Source organism: Podarcis pityusensis (genome assembly GCF_964106645.2).
Source record: "Podarcis pityusensis genome assembly, chromosome: 7".
NCBI classification, from domain to species: domain Eukaryota; kingdom Metazoa; phylum Chordata; class Lepidosauria; order Squamata; family Lacertidae; genus Podarcis; species Podarcis pityusensis.
This window is the reverse complement of record NC_138031.1, coordinates 71,926,954-71,950,265: the sequence shown is the minus strand read 5'-3', so window position 1 is coordinate 71,950,265 and position 23,312 is coordinate 71,926,954. Positions and strand designations below refer to the sequence as shown.

Below are 23,312 nucleotides of genomic sequence, written 5' to 3'. Positions count from 1 at the left end.
TTTTGCTTTTGATGTATTGTGTGCTTTGTTTTTTCTTTTTGACCTTGGTTTTTACTGATTTGTATTGTTTAATTGTTACTTTTATCTACTTTTTTTCTTTCTTTTTCTTTTTCTCTCGTTTTTCCCTTCTTTTTTCTTTGTAATCTTAAAATTCTCAATAAATATCATTTTTTTAAAAAAAGAAAACATCTCAAGAAATGGCTAGACCTATGCCCCAAAGTGGTTGAAGTCACACCAAAGTCACATTTTAATATTCAATCTGCCATCTTGATTCAGCGGCTCCTGGCTGGTTGTCCAGGAAAGTATAAAGACAAGGAAAGGTTTCTGACCATCAAAAGTTACTGGCCATTGCTGTTGGCATGGAGATAGTCTAGGTTGAATGCAAATATGCCATTCTGATGTCATGTGTGATGTCACAAAGAGGATATGCTTTAAGTCTTGGTAAAGCCAAAAGCAGTTAACAGTCAGACTGCATCTCAGCCCTGTCAAGATGGATCTCCATAATAGGTGGTGAATAGTTTTATTTGGGGAATATATTAACTTTTACTATTGGGGAAAAGTTTTAGATTAGTTTGCCAGTTTGTAACCCATCAAACTGAGGCCAGTAGATATACATTCACAACCCTGTACCCATCAAATAATCAACTTCATGTGTGACTTTGGGATGGATTCATACGACCACATTTCCTTTCTCAAGAAAAGTTGGAAGGTATGTAATTTGAATGGCTATTGCTCCCTGCTCCCTGCTGTCAGGGTGCTGCCCCGGTTCCCAGCTAGTTGTCCAGGAAAGTATAAAGACAAGGACAAGTTTCATACAGTCCTTTTTTATTTCAGACTTTACAGAGAGATGTTATAGAACCAAGCCTCTTGGATAATGGCATTAACCCGAGTGAATCTCCATCACCCGGCTCTCCCACTTACTCATTCATCAACCTCATCACCTCCTCTATGGATGCTATTAAGTACCCTCTGTCTTCAAGCTCTTTGCTCTCCTACTTTCAAGACTTGCCAGGTTCTGGGAGGTGGTGGGTCTGGGATGCTTTCTAGTGACAACATGTCAGCCAGCTGCTCTGGCTCTCCCATGATTTCCCAGATTTCCCCATCATCTGCCTCTGAGCTGTGACCTCCCTCAACCCGCTGTTGTAAATCTATACTGTCTTCCTCTTCTTCCTCCCTGGAAGGGTCAGGATGGGGAGGCAGTCTCCCCCACTCCTCCTCCTTTGCCCAGCCCCTGACATCCTGGCATCCAAAAGTCAACAAAGAGTACCAATCTCCCCTCAGAAACCCTTGTGCCAAGTTTGGCGGCAATGTATCGAGCGGCATCCAAGCATACATATGGACAGAAAAACTTCTTTCCAAAATATAAAGTAGATTATATAAGGGGCGGGGAGCTGGATCTGTCTAATGGGCTGGATCTTTATTCCCCCACCCCCACTGCCAAACTTTGACAGGGATTCTTATTTGTCACTAACCTGATACCACAATGCCAACAGGTGGTCCATATTCCTTTATCTATGCAGTTTGAAATCCAAATAATGTGAGCAAAGACTTTGCAAGCACTGGTAATCACAACCAGTGAGGAAACCTGATGGAACAGAGGTACCCCATTGTTTCACTAGATCTTACAACCATCAACCCCATTTATGATGGTGGAAGCACCCAGAAAAATCCTAATGCGATCATGGCAGAATCTATGGCCGGGGGAAGGGTGTTCCTGCAAGTACACCTCCGTGTGGTTATGCTAGGGATTTGAAGATCAATGGAAGCATTTTGAAATGGGCCCAGAAACAAAGAGGCCATCAACCCAGACATTTGGGGGTCTAGTAATAAACACTCGGCTGTTGAAGTCACAATCAAAGCCTTCTCACTTCACTTAGCTGTTTTATTTTGTAGCAGCAGTTTGCAATACTTGGCTGAGGAGACAATTATAATGGCTGAGGTCAAGTTTGACCTTTTGCCCATGCTGCAGCAATTTCTTCACATCGTTCATACCGATCTTGTACAATCTTCCAACACTTTCCTGCGAATCTATCTGCCTCTTGGGGTTATCTATATATTGAATGCTCTGGCACACTGTTTCCTTAAAAAAAAATAAAAAATCTAATTCTACCCTCAAGTCGTAGTTTCAACATTTTTTGAAAGAATGAAGTATTCCTCATTTTCTGTTTTCGCTTTATTTAACAGGAGTGGTAATTTTGAGAGTGTTAAAAAAATATATATATTCGTGCATATTAATGGGCATCTTCCAGGCTTAAGCTGATTTATATATTTGGTGTAGTTTACAGATTATACAGATTTTGGGTTATGAAGATTTTAATCAAGAAGTATGTCTTTTTAATCTTTATGCTCAGCCTCGTTTTGCTTCAGTATTAGCTTGGCAATTAAGGTAATGAATTTTACTGAGGAAGGCTGAAGGAAGGGAGTGCTTTCTAAACAGACACCTGGCATGCACTGGTTGTCATGGTGATTTCCCAGATGCTCAAACAAGTGGAGAAAAGCAGCAGTTCAATATTCCCATAACAGAAGAAGTAGAAACACTAATTGATATCTGTTTCAGAGAAACATGGGCTAGACTGTGGGATTTCAAGCTGCAGATGTTCTTAGGAAGATACATTAAGAGCTATAGTGCCCTAGAAGCACAGGAAGAAGGCACTATTTGAATACTGCATTAATCTGTGCTCAGCTAACAGGCCACATTATCCCTTTGATTAGATGGTCATGAAGAACACATAATTTTTGCCATGCCAAAATCTGCCCTCCAGTTTTGTGAAAGTTCTTCCCACCCACCCCCTGTTGAAGAAGCTTCCATTTTTCTGTCTCACTGAGAATTTGGGCAAAATGGTATTTCGAGCTTACCTTATTGTGAGGTGACCAAGGGTGGTAGCATGCAAGGGCAGGGTGTATAGGCTTTTTTTGTGTAAAAAGGGATGCCAACTTGAATAAAATATTGGGGGGCCCACATAATCAACAACAAGACACAGCACACACATACTATTTGAATGGAAATGCTCATCAACTTTGCGGAAGCTCAGCCCCCTCAAATATTTTATGGGTTGGGGGCAAAGGGACCTCAACCCCTAGGAGTTGGCGCCTATGTGTGTAAATATTTATCCTTTGAAGGTGACTACAACAAATGCATAATGTGGCAGCTAGACTGGTGGCTGGGAGCGGCTGCCGAGACCACATAACACTGGTCTTGAAAAACCTACATTGGCTGCCAATACATTTTGGAGCATAATTCAAATTGTGGGCCTAAATGGCCTTGGCCCAGTATACCTGAAGGAGCGTCTCCACCCCCATTGTTCAACCCAGACACTGAGGTTCAGTGCCAAGGGCCGTCTGGTGGTTCCCTCACTGTGAGAAGTGAAGTTACAGGGAACCAGGCAGAGGGCCTTCTTGGTAGTGGTGCCCACCCTGTGGAATGCCTTCCCATCAGATGTCAAAGAAATAAACAACTATCTGATGTTTAGGAGACATTTGAAGGCAGCCCTGTTTAGGGAAGTTTTTAATGACTGATGCTTTAATATATTTTTGTAGGAAGCCACCCAGAGTGACTTTGGAAACCCAGACAGATGGACGGGGTATGAATAAATTATTCTTATTCTTATTCTTATTCTTATTCTTATTCTTATTCTTATTATTATTATCCTGCCACAGCCTCTCTGTAAGGCTATGCCTCCAGATCTGAAAAAAAGCTCCATGGGAGAAGTTATCTCATGATGTTTCCTCAGGGCCTTAACTGGGCACTCTGGGAAGGTTGCAGAGTCCCGCTTACAGACAACATGTTTCACCTAATGGAAGGAAAGACACTTGTGAACATCGTCAGCCACTTCAGGAGTCAGATACATAAGTGGGACAAAAACCCTGTACCCCACCCATGAGTATTCACAGGAATTTTCTGTCCCCAGTATGCATGGCACTTTACAGAACACAATTCTAAAATTTTTGGCAGGTGAGAAGAGCAGAGGAAGAGGGACCAAAGGGGAGGTTGGAGTAAACAAGGCAAGAGTTTGCTATTGTTCCAGATAACGTGATTTTAGCAGTGCTTTTTTCCGGGGGAGGGGGGATGCAAGGATATGCATACCCCTAAACATTTTGTGAATCTAAGTTTGGCCTCATTGAGGGGCAGTATTTCAAAATGAGTAGGAAGATGAGAGAACCCCTAAACATTTTTTTTTAATAAAAAAAGCACTGGATTCTAGGCTTAGCTGTAGGCTAAATATGTCAGCTAATGATCCACTGGCTCTTAGCTCACCCATCCTATTAGATGGTGGGTTTGGATTGCTCTCTAAGCTAGGATTGTACAGAGAGCCTACTTGAGTAGAGCAGACTCCCCACCACAAATATCCATCCAACAGCTCGTTGTATGATGGGAGAGCAGAAACCATAATGACATATAGGTCAGAACGAGTGGGACCGTTCCCCTTTTCCCCCTTGCATATGTTATGTGTGTGTGTGAAGAATATGCCGCACTGCACACTCTTTGTAAGTGCTTGAGGAGCCCTTTGAGGTTGTGAGCATCAGAAGGAATGTTCACATATCTCCAACAGCTTCACCGCAAACTCACCAGAACTCAGTTCCGGCACCTCTCAGGTGGTCACCATAAGAGAGAACAAGGGAGGTGCTCATGGTGAGTTCCGGCACCTATTTTTATGGGAAAATACCAATGAGCCTTAATCTTTAAGTTTGTTTTCCAGTTCAGGTATGACTTCAGGTTTCATGGTAGAAAGGATTTGAACGAAGGTTCAAATGCCTTCTCTTGATCAGGTTAAAATGAAGCGATTAAAACCAGTATGCATTAATGATACATGTAGTACTTACTTTCTTATAACTTAAACTAATTAGAAGCAATGGCGCTCCTGATAAATAATCATATGTGGTCATTTTCAGAAGCACATTCAATGGTGCCACTACTGACAAGATCCCACGAACTCCTGTATTTCCTTCACATAGTCATCTGTATATGTTATTCAGCAAAAAGCCCAGGTTTGCTACTCACCATATGTTTTTGAAGACCTTCTTGCCATTTACACTCTCCTTTTTCTAAAACGCACATAACTAACGATATGAAGTGTGAAGAGACCTCAAGCTGTCAATGTAAAGGCACTAATTTACGCTCTGCCTGGCTCTATTTTTTCAGGAAATTCATACAGCTGCACTTTTTGTTTTGTTTTGTTTTTATAGAGAGAGCCGAGTTTTAGTATATTTGTTTCATCATAATGATACAAATTAGTTAAGAAGTGGGTGGTGGTGGCATTGAACATTATATTATTTGATATAGCTGGTTCTTTTATTTTATTTTTTGTAATGAAGTATTTTTCTACTCTTGTGATTCAAGTATGTAACAATCTCATAAAGTAATTAACCGCATTTTTCGGATTGCCCGCTGAAGTGCATAGCAAAATAAAATGGCCAATAATCATAATTTAAGATGCACAAGACATCTGTGCACCTCGTTTGCGAAGTTGTTAGCAACACGGCACAGCCTCCTACATCTGTACATTTCATGGACTTTATCCAGCTTCATTGCAAACCCAAACAACGTAATTGTCTTAACATTGTAATGAAGCTTAATGGTTTATATAGTAGCTGGGAAAGCATTATTGGAACAAGTACGTATTAAAGTCTCAATTGTGCACCTTAGACTTTAGAAGAAACCAGAAAGCATTCCACCTCATCCACCAATCTGTTTATTATGGTATGGGGATTCTAAATAAATAATAGGCTGATGGTTCAAGTTGCCGGCTTTTATGCTGTACCTACTCCTGTGCTCGTGGCTACAAACTGATGAGATGGTGAAGCTTTTCCAATCTCTCCAGCTCTATGCCACTTGGGTGAAAAGTTGTGTAGGTGGCAGAGAAAATCAGAATATAAAGGCATGGAAAGTCTTTGTACATAAAACCAATAGGAAGCAACAGTATGCTACCTTGGATTGTTATAGAAAGCCACATTCACTTCCTCTGCCTCTCACTAACGCCATAGAAAGTTTCCTGAGGTGCAATGTTGGAGTAAGTTTCTTGTTATGTCCAAGCTCAGGAGAACTGTGAGCATTTTAAACCAGGTGCGGAAATATTTTTCCATCCAAAGTCTACATTTCCTCATGGATAACTGTTTGATGGACACATGCCAGAGAAGGGTACGGCCAGAGGTAAAAAATGACAAGGCAATTACTTTTGCTCCTACTTTTGAACTAGGCATAAGTTAAAGTAACCAGGATTGGACGTAACAAGGAACTCTGGTTTGCTTCAAAGCAGAAGCTTTCCATTTCGTTTTTACAGCCATTCTAGTGCCATGTCCGAGGAAAAGTGAAGTGGAAGTAATAAGCTCTTTGGCACTAGATGGTGAGTCTCCACAAATAGTGGAAAAAATGTCCCATGCAGAGGACACACTTGCAGACTGAAGTTCCACCAAATGTCACCTACAGTGAAACCTGAGATGAATTTAAAAGTTCCTCCTTAGCATAAACAACTGATGGATTTTCAGGCTACAAAGAGAATTTCAGAAAGATGGCTGAAACATCTGGGTTCTTCTAGTGGGAATTATATTGTAATTCCCACTTTGAGGAGTATGTTGTGGGTGCAGTTTTCTGTGTTCCTTCACAGGGTGAATGCTTAAATGAAGAAGAAAAATAGGTCTCCACGACTACCTCTGTACCACCTCCTACATCTAACAAATATTCTTTCATCTCTTGTGTAGCCATGCATAAAATGTTCTCCATCTAATGCATTATAGATTTGCCAGATGTAATTTAAAGCATAAGGAAGTGTTCAATAAAAAATTAATGACATTTTAAACATTTTTTCAAGCTCTGAATAGGCATTTGCACTCAAGCTAAATGTTTTCTTCAAAAGCAACATTAGAAGGGGAAAAAAGAATTCATTAGGTTCCCACTTTCATTTCTTAAAAATCTTTTTTTCATGAATGAGGCACCCTTGTACGGTATGTGGTATGTGACTATGCAAAACTAATTATTACCTTTCAAGAACAATATATGTATATCCCTGCAGGCTATTATTATTGAAAGCAAATCGTGTGAAGTCGAACAAACAGCCTTGAGGGCTTTCATAATTACTGACAGGGATATTAAAAGTGACAGATATGAGATGTATGCTTCAAAATAATAATAATAAAAAATTATTATGAGCACAGCTACCAATTTGTCATTTGTATTTACTCCTGTTTGACAAACCAGACACCCATTGTGTGGCCACAAATGATCTATTTTTGCTGCATTTGGGGTAGAATTGAACGGTTCAAGCAGGCTATGTTCCCCTTTCTAACAGAAGGATTCCTTCACTTCATGCAGAGATAAAACTGTGAGTCTTTAAGTAAAAATAAATCAAATCTGCTAAAAGGCTTCCAGGCTACTTTCTGAGGCATGTATTTTACGCAGCATATTTCAATTAAGGATTATAAATGTTTTTTAGATGTAATTAAAACTATCCATTTAAGTTCTGCAATTGATGGGGAACAGAGTTAATGTTCTGTGACCCCACAAAAACTCCATATTTGCCTTTTATATTTTAAGATCCATAGAACTGAAGAGTAGTTCTCTTTGTATCCATCGCAGGCACAGCAACCATCCCTCATGCTGGGAGGTAGATTGCCATAATCATCATCATTATAATGATTTTATATGTATGCCGCCTTTCCATAGTTAAAACAATGCTCAAGGTGGCTTACAGCATGACAAGATTTACATAATTACCAACATAACAAAAGTCATAAACAATAAATAAAAAGGTAAACGTAAAGGACCCATGACAGTTAAGTCCAGTCGCGAATGACTCTGGGGTTGCGGCGCTCATCTCACTTTACTTGCCGAGGGAGCTGGCGTTTGTCTACAGACAGTTTTTCTGGGTCATGTGGTCAGCATGACTAAGCTGCTTCTGGCGAAACCAGAGCAGCGCACAGAAACGCTGCTTACCTTCCCACCGGAGCGGTACCTATTTATCTACTTTCACTTTGATGTGCTTTCGAGCTGCTAGGTTGGCAGGAGCTGGGACTGAGCAACAGGAGCTCACCCTGTTGTGGAGATTCGAACCGCTGACCTTCCGATCGGCAAGCCCTAGGCTCAGTGGTTTAGACCACAGCGCCACACATCAAAAAGTACCCAACCAAATGGAAAACAATTTCCACATAAATCAAAAAATCTAAAACCAAGAATACAGCATTAATATCAGTCACAATTTAAAATGAGATAGATAGAAACTAAAATCATTATAGAAAAACAAAACAAAAACGGAGCCCTCTCTGCCCAGCAAGGCAGGGCCCTTCAGGCTCCCAGCAGGTCAGTCCTGGGCAGCAGTGGCGATGGCAGCACTTCTTTATGGAGCCTGTCATGCACTTTGTGTGGGTCTCCTCTTGTTGACTGTATTGGTGTTTCAACTGGCATGGTAGCCAGCCTGATAACAAGGGTGAGATCTATGAGCACCAGTATTCCAACATCAGCACTAGTTCTGGAGTGCCTTGTAAGCACAATTCACTTCTGCACTTTTGAACTGTGGAACACTAAATGGCTTTACCCTAGAACATCTAAGAGCATGCTTCTTCTCGCATAGCCTCTTAGAAGTTTGCTACTAACAGGAAATTGCAGCTTCATTGCATGACAGCTTCATGTCGTTGCATGACAGTTGCAGAGCCTCCATGCATCTGTTCCATGACTGAGACGAATCTGGGTTTACTCCTCTGTCTCTGACAGTCATTCAGCTTGAACTAACCACGACATAGGATACCATACCATTTCTGTATTGCCTAAATGGCAGGTCTGTTAATGGTGTGACCATTAACAGAGGGAATTTCCTGGCATTTTATAGCATAGAAGTCCTTAAGACAAGAAATTAAACCAAAGAAGTTTTTTGTTAATCAAATTTGATACATTTTCAGAAGGCTATCCCTTCAACTAAAGATGGAGGAGAAACTTCACATTTAAAGTTGGAGTTCACATTCAGCTCAAATTAAAAGTCACTATTCAAAACAAGATAAGGACCCAAACACAGCCATCCTTTGAGATTTGCATTCCCCCCTGAATTTTGCAATGCAGTTCCTGAGCCAAGTAATATGTACAAAAATGCATCTAAAGGGTGAGGTGTGCAAGGAAAACACATTTATTAGTGGGAAAATACATACGGGAATGTATTATATGCTTTGCAAAAAGTCCATACGGGACCAAAAATTATCTTCTGTCACTTTTTCTCCTTAAAAAAATTGACCAGCCTTGCATTTTTCACAGACAGCTGACCATTCTCATGTTAAATTGCACTTCCATTCAAATTTTAAGGGGAGGAGAGAATTTTCCCCCCAAACACCTTGTGCAAATTTGATCTTGTTACATGCCATTGCTTCCTCTAGCTGCCTCTACGTTGGCACCACACTGTTTCCAGTGGCACCCCTACTGGAAACTCTTTATTTCTTCTTTCCGATTTAATCATGAAAATTAAATCAGTCAAATAGGGATTATACCATTAACAGGGTGAAATGCTCCGTATTATGCCTTACAGATGGAGGAGAAATCCTGTGTTTTGTATAAGCCTCACGCTCCAGAACTTTTTGCCACATTCAGCGCAGACATACGGATTGGAAAAGCTGCAGAAGTAATATCTGTTATAGGGCTTTTACTCTAACCCTGGTCTCCATATCTGGTCAAGATACCACACCAGCAGTTGTCAGTCAATGCAGATTTTTGTACTTAATTGTATGGTGACTTCTCATTTTAAAATTAGACACCAACCAAGCACCCTGCTTTTGTCACCCCGTTATATTAATGTCACCATAAAGAAAATGTGGGGGAAGTTTTTATTTCCTTAGCATGTAAATAATTAAAAGATAACTTCAATTGATAAATTGAATAGTGGTTTTCGAAATAGCTGTATTTCCCTTTTTACTGCTTTATCCCAACCTAAAGCTGTGATATTTTTTGTTGAGCATTTTTTCCAGCTTTTAAACAGAACTCCAAATGAATGTGCTTATATATACAGTGGTACCTCGGGTTACAAACACCTTGGGTTACAAACACTTTGGCTTACAGACTCTGCTAACCCAGAAGTAGTACCTCGGGTTAAGAACTTTACCATAGGATGAGAACAGAAATTGTGCACTGGCAGTGTGGTGGCAGCAGGAGACCCCATTAGATAAAGTGGTACCTCAGGTTAAGAACAGACCTCTGGAATGAAATAAGTTCATAACCAGAGGTACCACTCTCTCTCTCTCTCTCTCTCTCTCTCTCTCTCTCTCTCTCTTTCTCTCTCTATCTATCTTACATTAACAGGGTGATGCCACGAAGCTACATAACCAATCAGATTTGGCTACTTAGTGATTTCACTGAGGGCAAATAAAATGAGTTCAGAGAGATGTAAATAAACATGTAAACACTTTCTCAAGTGGGGCAAAAAGAGAAAGTTTATACAATGAGAAACACTACTCAGAACCTTCCTGAAAATGTTAAATAACTTTGGCCATTGCTGTCACAAGATATATTAGTAACTAAAAATTAAGAGGACATTGTTCAGTCCTTTGTGGATGAAAACAATGTGGTATGGTTTCCACTGTTACATTTTTGCACAGGATGGAGGAGAGCATGTGAATCTTCTGGACTCCTTTCCCATCTTTTCCAATGCTGAAAGCAAAGCCCTGATTTTGAAAGCTTTAAAGCTCAGCAAGCAGGGGACCAAATGCCACCAGAACACAGTGAAGAGAGAATTAAGGGGGTCTAAGAAAACTGGGCAAGAAATACAAAGCATAGGAAAAGTTCCATTGACTCCAGCATGGTGTTTGGGAGGAATATAAATGGATAACGACACTTGCCAGAGGTCAGAAATCTTCCTTTCGTCTCCTGCTCTTTCTTTTATGGAGCTATGGATTGTTCATGTTCTTTTTGCAATGTGAGGGATGGACAAAGCTTAGCCACCTAGCTGGCCCATGGCTAGCTGACATTGTTGAATATAAATAGAAATAACACACGGCTCACTCAGTCCTAATTAAACCCTGCAATCCATTTTTATGCATCATTTGAACAGGGATCCAGTATTGGATATACGTAGTTGGTGCTTACTTTTAATATAAGGGATGCTTTCTACAAGTTAGGTGAAATGCTTAAAGCTTTATTCTAGGATAGAACAGAAGACACATTGGACTCATTGGTGTTTATTTCCATGTACCTCTCTATAAACCGTCGAACCGATCCCTACCCGCCCCCCAATTTCTCATTTTAAGAGTCAAGTTCAACTCAGCTGACTCACCTGAAATACAAGGAATTTCGTAAGCCTATATGCCTATACCATATGATAAACTAGTGCTGCTTAAATTACAGTTTTAACCAGATGCTGTAAAAATGTAGTGCTCCTGCAATGATAATCTGTATTGCAGACTGTGTGTTCTCCTGCTCCTCATAACCATTCTGTCTTTCACATCACGGGCTGTAGTCCTGCTCAGTCTCTCACCCAGGGATAGAAAATCTATAGCTTTCCCTCCAACTCCCAGAGGTCCCAGGAAGTATGAGACAGATGGTCAGGGATGATAAGAATTGGAGTCCAGCAACATTTGGAGAGCCCTAGACCCTGGGTAGGGAAACTGAGGCCCGGGGCCGGATCCGGCCCAATCATCTTCTAAATCCGGCCTGCAGACGGTCCAGGAATCAGAGTGTTTTTACATGAGTAGAATGTGTCCTTTTATTTAAAATGCATCTCTGGGTTATTTGTGGGGCATAGGAATTCTTTTTTTTTTCTCCTTTCCAAAATATAGTCCGTCCCCCCCAAGGTCGGAAGGACAGTGGAATGGTCCCCTGCTGAAAAAGTTTGCTGACCCCTGCCCTAGACCATCTGTCAGCTTCCAGTGTCAGAGCGCAGCTTCCACCTATGTAAATCCATTCACTCGCTTTTTCTCTGACCTTTCACCAGCTTTGTGGGTCTCTTCTTCACCACAGTTTTCTCCTTCTTATAATTTTAACTGCACCCCCTTTCTCCATACGTTGACTTCCACCCTCCTTTCCTCCAAAATTCCATTCTCCTTGATAACAGATGCATGGAGCTACACACACCCACACCCACACCCACACACACCCCTGTTCTGACCCCAATTTTCCGTCATGCCATCCAAGTGTACCTCCCTCCATCTGCAACAACTGAATCAAATGAGATTGGAGAGAAGAAATCAATGTCAGTAAGTTGCCCCAGTTGGCATGCAGTTCAGTTCAACACGCTTGTTTCTCTAATATACGTTCAAAAACTGTCCTTCTAATTATTTAGCATAGCTAGAAAGCCTAATCATCTGTTTAATATATCTGTTTATACATGGCACTAATTGGTTGACTTCTCTTAGAAACCCATCTCAGTTATGGCATTATTATTATTATTATCATTATTTAAAAAAACATATTTGCAAAAAGGACTACTGATGCCCAGGTGTGTGTTTTTTCTCCTTGTGTCTTACATTTGTGTACTTATTAATTATGGTGAGAGAAGGAAACAGCAACTCCTGGATAAGCAGGGAGACAGAGTAACATCCAATTATGTTTTAGCACATTTGTTGTCTGAGCTTGCACAATAACATTTTACCTAAATGAATCTCTAATTCAGCGTATGTGGAAAAGGTAATGCTTTGAGCTATATTCCCTTCTGCAAGTGTATCGCTTATTGGACCTCATATTTGTAAGAAACACTCCAGAGTGAAGCATGTATCTCATTCTTTATCTCCCTTGCTGGTTTTTAGCCATCGGAGGTTCATGATTTTAGCAGATGTTGCTGGGTTTGTGGGTGGAATTTTTTTCATGTTTTTGTTTGTTTCAAGGCAAGTTAATGAATTGCATCCTTCCCTGCTTTCTCACTTTGGTAGTGCAGGGGGACGATGACAAATGCATTCATGAGTAAGTTCCTTGCAATAGTTGGTGAATCAATTTTGCATGTTTTCCTCAATGTTTTCAGTGCAGTTGTACAGCAGAACTTGTAGTTTCACTTTATTATTGATGAGGGCATTTTGAATAATTAAAAAAACACACACCATGTAAAGTTGGAGTAGTGCAGACAGTAAAAGGAACCATCTTTTCTCTTAGCTTATGATCAGAGGCACTTCATGAAATAGACGTTATATGAATCGGAAAACAGAATTTTTGATCGGTGTCACTGGGAGGCCCACTTCAATCATTACTTAATTGAGTTATCTTTGGGAGAAGAAAAGCCTAAGGAGGAAACCCTACACAAATCCAGAGTAGTGTCTGTAAGATGGTTGGATGGCACCTTGTACACCTCCTTCCAGCAACTCCAGCAGCCAAGCTGGTCTCAAATGTGTTGCTCTGCTTTCCTTTTGACACCAACAAAACAGAGAGGAGGGTCCAGTTATCTGGGCAGCTCAGGACCTCCATACACACTGCCCAGGCTTGCGCCTCAAAAGGTCCCTTGGAGGCTGCTTATACAGCAATGTCACTTTACCCCCAGAGGTGCACTCCAGTCTCTCTCAAAACAGACGAATCTCAACAAGACATGTGAGGGGTGTGTGTGTCAGAGATAAGCACACTTGCATCTGTGTATAACCCAGGTTCTAAAATGTGTTGGGAGCCTCGAAAGATCAAAAAGCATTCCTGCTTCAGTCTGATGCCTTCTATATGATCGAAGCAAGCAAAAAGGTCCTCATCTTCACTGCCTTCTCCTATGCTTACTGTCACCTTATGGTAGCACCTAAAGAGGACTGGATTTCCTTAGAGATGTGGGAACTTCCTCAATAACTGTGGGAAAGTACTGGATTGAGATGAGTCTACCCTGTACATTGCTGCTTAATGCACATTACATTGAACAGTGCAGGTTCAAGCTATAAAGAATCAGGTCACTTGAGGAATTGGATTTTTGTAGATTCCAGTGCCAATTAAGTGATTCAAACTTCCTAGTTTAAAGTGGATCATATTTCAGAAATAATAATAATAATAATAATAATAATAATAATAATTTGTTATTTATACCCCGCCCATCTGGCTGGGCCTCCCCAGCCACTTTGGGCGGCTTCCATAGAAACCAAAAATACAGTAAAATATCACACGTTAAAAACTTCCCTGAACAGGGCTGCCTTAAGATGTCTTCTGAATGTCAGGTAGTTGTTTATCGCTTTGACATCTGCTGGAAAGGCGTTCCACAGGGTGGGCGCCACTACCGAGAAGGCCCTCTGCCTGGTTCCCTGTAGCTTTGCTTCTCGCAATGAGGGAACCGCCAGAAGGCCCTCGGCGCTGGACCTCAGCGTCCGGGCAGAACGATGGGGGTGGAGACGCTCCTTCAGGTATACTGGACCGAGGCCGTTTAGGGCTTTAAAGGTCAGCACCAACACTTTGAATTGTGCTTGGAAATGTACTGGGAGCCAATGTAGGTCTTTCAAGACCGGTGTTATATGGTCTCAGCGGCCGCCCCCAGTCACCAGTCTAGCTGCCGCATTCTGGATTAGTTGTAGTTTCCGAGTCACCTTCAAAGGTAGGCCCACGTAGAGTGCATTGCAGTAGTCCAAGCGGGAGATAACCAGAGCATGCACCACTCTGGCGAGACAGTCCGCAGGCAGATAGAGTCTCAGCCTATGTACCAGATGGAGCTGGTAAACAGCTGCCCTGGACACAGATTTGACCTGTGCCTCCATGGACAGCTGTGAGTCCAAAATGACTCCCAGGCTGCGCACCCGGTCCTTCAGGGGCACAGTTACCCCATTCAGGACCAGGGAATCCTCCACACCTGCCCGCCTCCTGTCCCCCAAAAACAGTACTTCTGTCTTGTCAGGATTCAACCTCAATCTGTTAGCCGCCATCCATCCTCCAACCGCCTCCAGACACTCACACAGGACCTTCACTGCCTTCACTGGTTCTGATTTAAAAGAGAGGTAGAGCTGAGTATCATCCGCATACTGATGAACACCCAGCCCAAACCTCCTGATGATCTCTCCCAGCGGCTGCATGTAAATGTTGAAAAGCCTGGGGGAGAGGACAGAACCCTGAGGCACCCCACAAGTGAGAGCCCAGGGGTCTGAACACTCATCCCCCCCCCCCACTTTCTGAACACGGCCCAGGAGGAAGGAGCGGAACCACTGTATGACAGTGCCCCCAGCTCCCAGCCCCTCAAGACGGTCCAGAAGGATGTTATGGTTGATGGTATCAAACGCCGCTGAGAGATCCAGCAGAACTAGGAAACAGCTCTCACCTTTGTCCCTAGCCCGCCGGAGATCATCAACCAGTGAGACCAAGGCAGTTTCAGTCCCATGATGAGGCCTGAATCCTGACTGGAAGGGATCCAAATGGTCCGCTTCTTCCAGGCATGCCTGGAGTTGTTCAGCAACTGCTCGCTCAATCACCTTGCCCAAGAATGGAAGATTTGAGACTGGGCGATAGTTGGCCATCGTGGCCACATCTAAAGATGGTTTTTTAAGAAGCGGTTTAATAACCGCCTCTTTCAGCGGGTCTGGGAAGGCTCCCTCATGGAGGGAAGCATTCCCACCCCACAAAGCCCATCGCCCAGTCCTTCCCGGCTAGCTTTTATAAGCCAGGATGGGCAAGCTTTTATAAGCCAGGATGGGCAAGGAGACAGGTGGTTGGTTTCACTCGTCCAAGCAGCCTGTCCACATCCTCGGAGGTAACAGATTGGAATTGATCCCACTCGACTAGACAAAACTCTAGCACTCTCCCGCCCCGGCCCTGCTCCCACGGTGGAGTCTACTTCTTCCCAAATCTGAGCGATTTTATCTGCAAAAAGTGAGAGTCCAGACACAAAAGTTGTTGAGGTTTATTTGGGGGGAAAGGGCGAAGATTTTCCAGATTTCTGGGGACATCTCAGCGATTTCTGCCCACACGTATGACAACCTTACATTTCCCATTGGTGCAACTCAATATCTCAAAATACAGTTCTAGACTGGTGTACTTTGAGGGGGGGGGGTGTGCAGCCGCCTTGGCTGCAACTATATGTAAATTCTGGAGGTTACCCACTGCAATAAGTGAAGTTACAGTGAACCAGGCATAGGGCCTTCTCAGTAGTGAAACCCACCCTGTGAAACACTTCCATCAAATGTAAAAGAGATGAACAATTATATGATTTTCCATAGACATCTGAAGGTAGCTCTGTATCAGGAAGATTTTAATGTCTGATGTTTCATTGTGTTCCTTTATATTCTGTTGAAAGCCTCCTAAGGTGGCTGGGGGAACCCAGTCAGATGGGTGTGTAATGTAATGGGTTTAGGGGTTGCTCGTGCGTAAGTTGCTGCCACTCCTGGCTAGGTTACCTGGTTGAACCCTTTCTGATGGGACAGCCTCTAGCTTCGTGGCTGTCTCAGTCGCTGGCAGAATCCGTCAGTGGGCGTTTCTTGAACTTCTTCCAGTATAGAAGTTCTTTGACGCCAAGTCTCCTCCTACTCTCCCTGCGCGGAAGCCTTCTGCGCAGGGAGGGTGTGGGCAGCGGAGTACCCGTACCCTCTCCGCTGGTCTCCGGCGAGGAGTCTTGGAGCCTCCTCTCCGATTCCCCCATCTGCCCCCCTCTCTACTGGTGTTACGCTGATTTCCTTCCCCAGCAGATGGGCTGCCTCTCTCCCTACTGGGACCCTCTCCGGCATCCCTCTGGAGCCTTCTCTCCGCCTCTAGCTCCGATGGCAGTTCCCTGACATGTAACAAGTAAATAATAATAATAATAATAATAATAATAATAATAATCACTGATTCATGTCGCTATTTGGAAAAAATAAGTTATGAATGAACACGTACAAAAGTGATGCATACCAACCACTCATTTGTCTATCCTTAGTACAGAAGCTTCTCCCACTTAGCTATTCATCCGTGTTAAAGAAACCACAGCAAATGGCTTACCATGTATTGTCTGCACACTCTGACAAGCCACACTTGAGTTAATGGCTTTCTCTGTTGGCCATTGGCATAAAACATAGGGGAGATGGGGTAGTGTGTGAGCCTAAAATTTATTTGTAAATGATATCAATAATATCTGGATACCAAGTTCTCCAGTTTCAATGGTGTAAGGTTGGACGCGGGTGGCGCTGTGGTCTAAACCACTGGGCCACTTAGGCTTGCTGATCGGAAGGTCGGTGGTTTGAATCTGCACGACGGAGTGAGCTCCTGTGGCTCTGTCCCAGCTTCTGCTAACCTAGCAGTTCGAAAGCACACCAGTGCAAGTAGATATATAGAGACCACTGCGACGGGAAGGTAAACAGCATTTTTGTGCGCTCTGGTTTCCATCATGGTGTTCCGTTGGGCCAGAAGCGGTTTAGTCATGCTGACCACATGACCTGGAAAGCTGTCTGTGGACAAACGCCGGCTCCCCCGGCCTGAAGTGAGATGTGTGCTGCACCCCATAGTCACCTTTCAATGGACTTTACTGTCCAGGGGTCCTTTACCCTTTCTTTCTTTTTATTAAGGTTAACACTAGGATGGAGAAGAGGTAGCAAAAAGCCACAATCTGTGCATTCACTGAGTCTGATAAATGTGGACATCTCAGAGCTTAACACAATGTACAAACTTCAAGTGAGATTTCCCAGACATTAGAATTCAAACAAACCACTGCTGGTTCTCGGGTGCAGTTCAAATGTAAAACAGGACCCTGGGGATACCTCTGTGGTTCATGTTGAACAGCTTTTACTTTTGGAGACTCTGTCTGTGCTAAGAATGCCTGGGATTTTTCGTACTATCCATCTTGCAACATTTCAAGCTGTGATTGTTTGACTTTTTAGTATGGGTGCTTTCCGCAGCTGCACCATAGGTCTAGGACTAGGTATGCATAGTTTCAATTTCTATTAGTTTTTCATCTTTCCAGTGTTCAGTAAGCCCCATTTCTGCATTACTTTGGCTTGACAACCATATGTCAGGAGTGCTCTGATGGTGTTTCCTGCTTGGCAGGGGGTTGGACTCGATGGCCCTTGTGGTCTCTTCCAACTCTATGATTCTATGATTCTATGATTCTATGACTTTGGAAGATTTTTTTAAAAAAAGAGGTCCACAGAAAAAATTACATACATTTTTTTCTGATGCAAAGATTTATAATGCATTTTTGCCCAATATACACATTTTTTGCAAGCAATTTGTCCTAATATAATGCATTTTGCGCATTATTTGCACTTTCCCCTAAAATACACATATTGGGGGGGGGGCTGGACAATTGAAGCCCACAAAAACAGAGAAGTGTGAATTTTGAAGGATAGCTGCATTTCAGATCGCACATCAGCTTGGGAAAGGCGATTTGCTCTGATTCAGGACTAAACAATTGATTTTCCTGGGGAAAGCAGTGGAACAATGAGAAAACTGCTTGGATCTGTGCTTAGAAAGCACAGGACAGGTGGAAAACTGCTTGGAACTGTGCTTTCTAGATAGGGAACAAGTAGAAGTCTGGAAAACCCCAGGACCAGTGTGACCTGGGGAGAGGAAGTGTGGTTGGGGGAAGTAAGGCTTTCAACACTGTAAATCGTAATGCCCTGTGGTCTTCTGAAAATTGGCTGCCCAGTTAAATTTGTAAACATCATTCGGCTCCTCCGACAGCAACAATCACAGATAACAATGGCTCTCAAGGTGAACCATTCACAGTGGGATCAGATGTTAAACAGGGTTGTGTTATTGCCCCAACTCTATTATAATTATTATTATTTAAAAAACATCTAAAGGCAGCCCTGTTTAGGGAAGTTTTTAATATTTAATGCTGTATTGTTTTTGACACTCAATTGGGAGCCGCCCAGAGTGGCTGGAGAAACTCAACCAGATGGGTGGGGTATAAATAATAAATTATTAAATTATAAATTATTATTATTCATTATTTTCATTGCCATGATCCTATACTTTGTCAAAGGGAAACTCCCCACCGGAATAGAAATCATATATATCGAACAGATGGAAATCTCTTCAATCTGAGCAGGCTGAAAGCAAAGAGTAAGGTTACTGTAACTTCCGTCATAGAGCTTCAGTATGCTGATGACAACGTAGTGTGTGCACGCTCAGACGATGACCTCCAAACCATCCTAAAAATCTTCGCAGAAGCTTAGAAAAAGCTTGGCCTGTCACTCAATATCCAAAAAAACCAAAGTGCTGCACCAACAAGTACAAAATAACCCCTCTGCAGTGCCACAAATCCAGCTCAGTGGTGTAACGTTGGAAAATGTTGGTCACTTCTCCTACCTAGGCAGTTATCTTTCCACAAGGGCCAACATCCAGCATTGCCTGAGCTCTGTGAGTGTGGCTTTCTCCCAATTGAAGTGCAGAAAACCAAGATGCTTGTTTACAAAGCTACTGTACTACCAACTTTACCGTCTGCTTGTGAAACATGAACCACTTATAAACGCCATCTCCAACTCCTCAAAAGATTCCATCAACTGTATCTCTGAAAAGTTTTACACATCACTTGGGAAGACAGGCGAACTAATATCAGTGTACTGGAAGAAGCAAAGATCACCAGCGTTGAAGCATTAATTCTTCAACATCAACTTTTTGGGGCTGGTCATGTTGTGTGGATGCCTGATTATCGTCTTCCAAAGCAACTACTCTATTGCGAACTTTAAAATGGAAAGCATAATGCTGGTGGTCAGCAAAAGAGGTTTAAAGACTGTCTCAAGGTAAATCTAAAAAAAAATGTAGTATAAACACCAACAACTGGGAAACACTGGCGTGCGAGTGCTGTAATTGGAGAACAGCCTTTACCAAAGGTGTTAGGGGCTTGGAAGACACTTGAACTCAGGACGCAAGGGATAAACGCTCTAAGAGGAAGGCATGCTTGGCAAATCCACACCGTAAGCAACTCCCGCTTGGAAACCAATGTCTTCACTGTGGAAGGACATGTTGAGATTCCATTCCACCTTTTGTTGCAGATGTGTGGGACTGTTACATGTCACATGTCTGTTTACATTCCAGCACAGACTGCTGGGTCCCATGAGCAGAACTTCCACTGTATTGCTTTTGTTTAGACTCTCTCTCCGAGAAGATGGCAAGGAGAGACATGTTTCTTTGTCCTGATTTATGTATAATAAATCCGTAGTTTTAGTATGTATCTACAGCCTCACGCCTCTTCTGTTGTACAGTTTACTCTGCATTCATAAGAGTCGCATTCATTGAGTCACTGATTTACGTCGGAGCCAGAGGTCGATGAATCTCCACAGCGAGAAGGCTGAGAGGGAGACGCTCCAGCTGGGGCTGAGCCAGCTGGCCTATTGACCCCCAGATGCCAACAGGACGTGTGGTTCCAGAACTAGCCTCCACAGTCACTTACGGTCTCATTGTTAAAACTGTGTTTATGGAAGACAATCTTACTCGGCAACGAGTGATCGCCAAGGAAGAAGAAGAAGAATTTTGGGGAAGAGTTCAAATTTCCAGACATGGAAGCTTTGGGGGCCACATTTGGCTCCGAGAACTGAGGTTCCCTATCCCTGTTTTACATGCTCAGGTGCCTGATCATAACTTCCATGTGGTGCTTTACTGTTGCATTCTTCTGAACACTGGTAAAACCATGCAACACAAGTATATGGTACAAGTATTCAATCAATCCCCCCAAGATTTCTGTATCTGGAAATGCACATAAGTGCCCATTCAGTCTGGTCAAACAACACACTAATAAGAATCCTTTAGAATTAATTTAAAAGCTTTTCTTGTTCGAGTGGAATTCAGGAGGGGCCGAATGAAAGTGAGAGGGGTTGCTGAAGTATGAATTCTGCCCTTTATTTTCAGATACATGAATAACAATCTGAAGATTACACTTGTGTAGCTTTGAACCCCTGGTCTCTCTGACACCCCACTAGCTCAGGCATTGAGTGTGTGGCAGGTTATGCTACTATAAGAGCTGCCCTGTGTTTGCCTCGTGTTTTGTCCTTTCTCATCCAGATATATGTGACTCAGTGCCAAAGAAAGCCTCACACATCTCCCATTTTGTGTCAAAAGATTCTTAAATAATGGCCACATGGAGAAGAATATAGAACAAAGTTATAGAGGCAAGAAATACCAATCATTATTCACTATTCTCCATATACCCACAATCCAGATTACTGGCATTTCAAAGTGTTGCAAATGTATTCTGAGAATATTTTTCTTGCTCTTAGATATTTATTGCAAAAGGGATTCAACACACTTCAAGTATGTGATTATATTCTTTACTCCTTGTTGTCTCATCTCTTCAAGGTTTTCAGAATTTTTGCAGCAGCAATCTCACCCAGTATACTGCGAATCGTCAGCAAAACGAGCGTTTCATTCCCAATTCCTGAATGGCCCCTTCAGCAGCTTCATGTAGATGTTAAACAGCAGCAGCCCAAATAGCATGGTTGGTTAGAGCATGATGCTAATAACACCAAGGTTGCAGGTTCAACCCCTGTATGGGACAGCTGCAAATCTCTGCATTGCAGGGGGATGGACATGATTATCAGGGTATCTTCCAACTCAACAATTCTATGATTCTATGGGGGACAACATGAGATCCCTTGGGATGCCAAATCAGAAGAGTACAGAATTAAACTTAGTATATCCACATACCACACAATTACCTGTTTGAAATGTGAACAACAGTTTCCCCCCACCTGATACTCAAACCTATACTGATGGACATGGGGAATTTAAAAGATGAAATGTACATTTCAATATATCTGAGGCAAGAATTCTCTAAAATTACATCCTGTTACATTTATATAACATAAGGCTCTACAAATAATATATTTGTGCCTGCTCAGAAGTACACATCATGGAATTCAATGGGTCTTACTTCAGGTAAGTGCATATATTGTTATGAGTTTGTGGGTGCTAGGCAAAAGGGGGGGAGGTAAAGGACCCTGGGCGGTTAAATCCAGTCAAAGGAGACTATGGGGTGCGGCACTCATCTCTCTTCACGTCGAGGGAGCTGATGTTTGTCCACAGACAGCTTTCTGGATCATGTGGCCAGCATGACTAAACCCTTTCTGGAGCACGGAGGACTATGATGAGTGCCAGAGCGCACAGAAACACCATTGACCTTCCCGCCGCAGTGGTACTTATTTATCTACTTGCACTGGCGTGCTTTTGAACTGCTAGGTTGGCAAGAGCTGGGACAGAGCAACGTGAGCTTGCCCAGTCACAGGGATTCAAATTGCCAACCTTCTGCTCAGCAAGCCCAAGAGGCTCAGTGGTTTAGACCACAGTGCCACCCGTGTCCCAGGGTGCTAGACACCTGGGTCCAGTAGCTGTTAGAATTTAAGCAATGCTTGGAGTGTTAAAACTGGGTTGAGAGACTAGTGTGTGTTAAGCCAGACCATGTGTATTAGGCTGTGTACTACACACTTCTAAATCTCCTGGAATCAGCATATGTGAAGAGCCAATTGAAGAATGCTAAGCTTCCTGTGTCCAAGAAATAGCCTGGGATGATGAGCCATTTGGAAAGCCAAAGGATCAAATGAACTCTGTGTGTGATGGCAAATGGATGGGGACTCTTCCTCCTCTAGGTTTGAGATAGTGAGAAGAACATAAACCAGAGTTTAGGGAAGCAAGGGGAGCCAGAAGATGAAGGGAAAACTGCAGGCAGCAAAGGCAAATTCATGGCTGATGTCTGTTTGAATCCAGGGGTGAATCAATGAAGGAAGGAAGACCCTACTGAAGTACTAATGCTAATGCTCAAGGTGTATATATGTGTAAAGAAAGCATATATCAATAGACACCACAGTCTCTGCTGGGTGAATGTACCTGGAACCCCTGGGACCTTGCACTGCTCAGAGATTGGCGTGGCATGCAACAATATGTATGGGATTACAGTTAAAAGTCTAGTTGAGAATGTGGTTGTGTCACCAAGGGGAATCAAATGAGCGCTGGTTGCCTTAGAGACACAGTGAATTTTAGCTACAAGTGTGTGTCGGGGAGAGAAAGTAAGACCTTACAACAATGAGCTAAAAGGAAATGTTACTTTAATTAAGTGTTTGGGGACAGCTGAGTCAATTGCAAAATCTCATACATGGCAGTAGAAGCAGAAGCGTGATTATTGCCTTAAAAGCACATGTTAATACACTGTTGTGAGACCAAGATTGCTGACAATATTAAGAATTGTCAATTGCGATTAATTGCTAGATTTATTGTTAATTGCAATTCTTGACTAAATCGAGTGAATGGTCAGTGGCTCTAGACATGTAAAAAGAAAAAACCTAGTATTGGATTAAACATTTAAATGGTGACTTTTTATCATGCAGTGAACAATCAGAATAAAAAAAGCTTTAATAATCTGCTGCAAGAGATTTGAATTTAGATTACCACAATTTTTCAGGCATCATGGTCTTAAAAGGAGGATAATATCGAAACTTTTTGCCTATGCCTTTCATTATTTTCTATACCTCACTTGCACTAGCAACTGTCACTTTCCTGGGGCTTATTTCCATTCTCG

The 23,312-nt window shown here is 42.5% G+C and overlaps 1 protein-coding gene and 1 long non-coding RNA gene across 2 annotated transcripts in view; both read left to right on the top strand.

Annotated features, from left to right (window-relative positions):
* The first annotated feature begins 440 nt into the window (after window positions 1–440).
* Window positions 441–23,312, top strand: part of LOC308482073 — a 207,104-nt gene continuing 184,232 nt past the window's right edge. The window contains exon 1 of the long non-coding RNA XR_013988946.1: window positions 441–507. This is a non-coding gene — a long non-coding RNA (uncharacterized lncRNA). The remainder of the gene's footprint in view (window positions 508–23,312) is intronic.
* Window positions 454–21,413, top strand: LOC308482065 (uncharacterized protein). Its single transcript, XM_081015081.1, has 4 exons — window positions 454–709; window positions 3,538–3,581; window positions 4,891–4,986; window positions 21,101–21,413. Exons 1-4 carry the CDS (start codon window positions 650–652, stop codon window positions 21,207–21,209), a joined length of 309 nt encoding a protein of 102 aa, XP_080871207.1. The 5' UTR covers window positions 454–649; the 3' UTR covers window positions 21,210–21,413.

Bases quoted from the DNA above. Each gene is read 5' to 3' on its own strand.
- LOC308482065 (XM_081015081.1), top strand. From the start codon at position 650: ATGTGTGACTTTGGGATGGATTCATACGACCACATTTCCTTTCTCAAG. The intron at 710-3,537 runs GTATGTAATTTG...ATATTTTTGTAG, and splicing joins TTCTCAAGAAAAGTTGGAAG to GAAGCCACCCAGAGTGACTT. The intron at 3,582-4,890 runs GTATGAATAAAT...GGTCATTTTCAG, and splicing joins AACCCAGACAGATGGACGGG to AAGCACATTCAATGGTGCCA.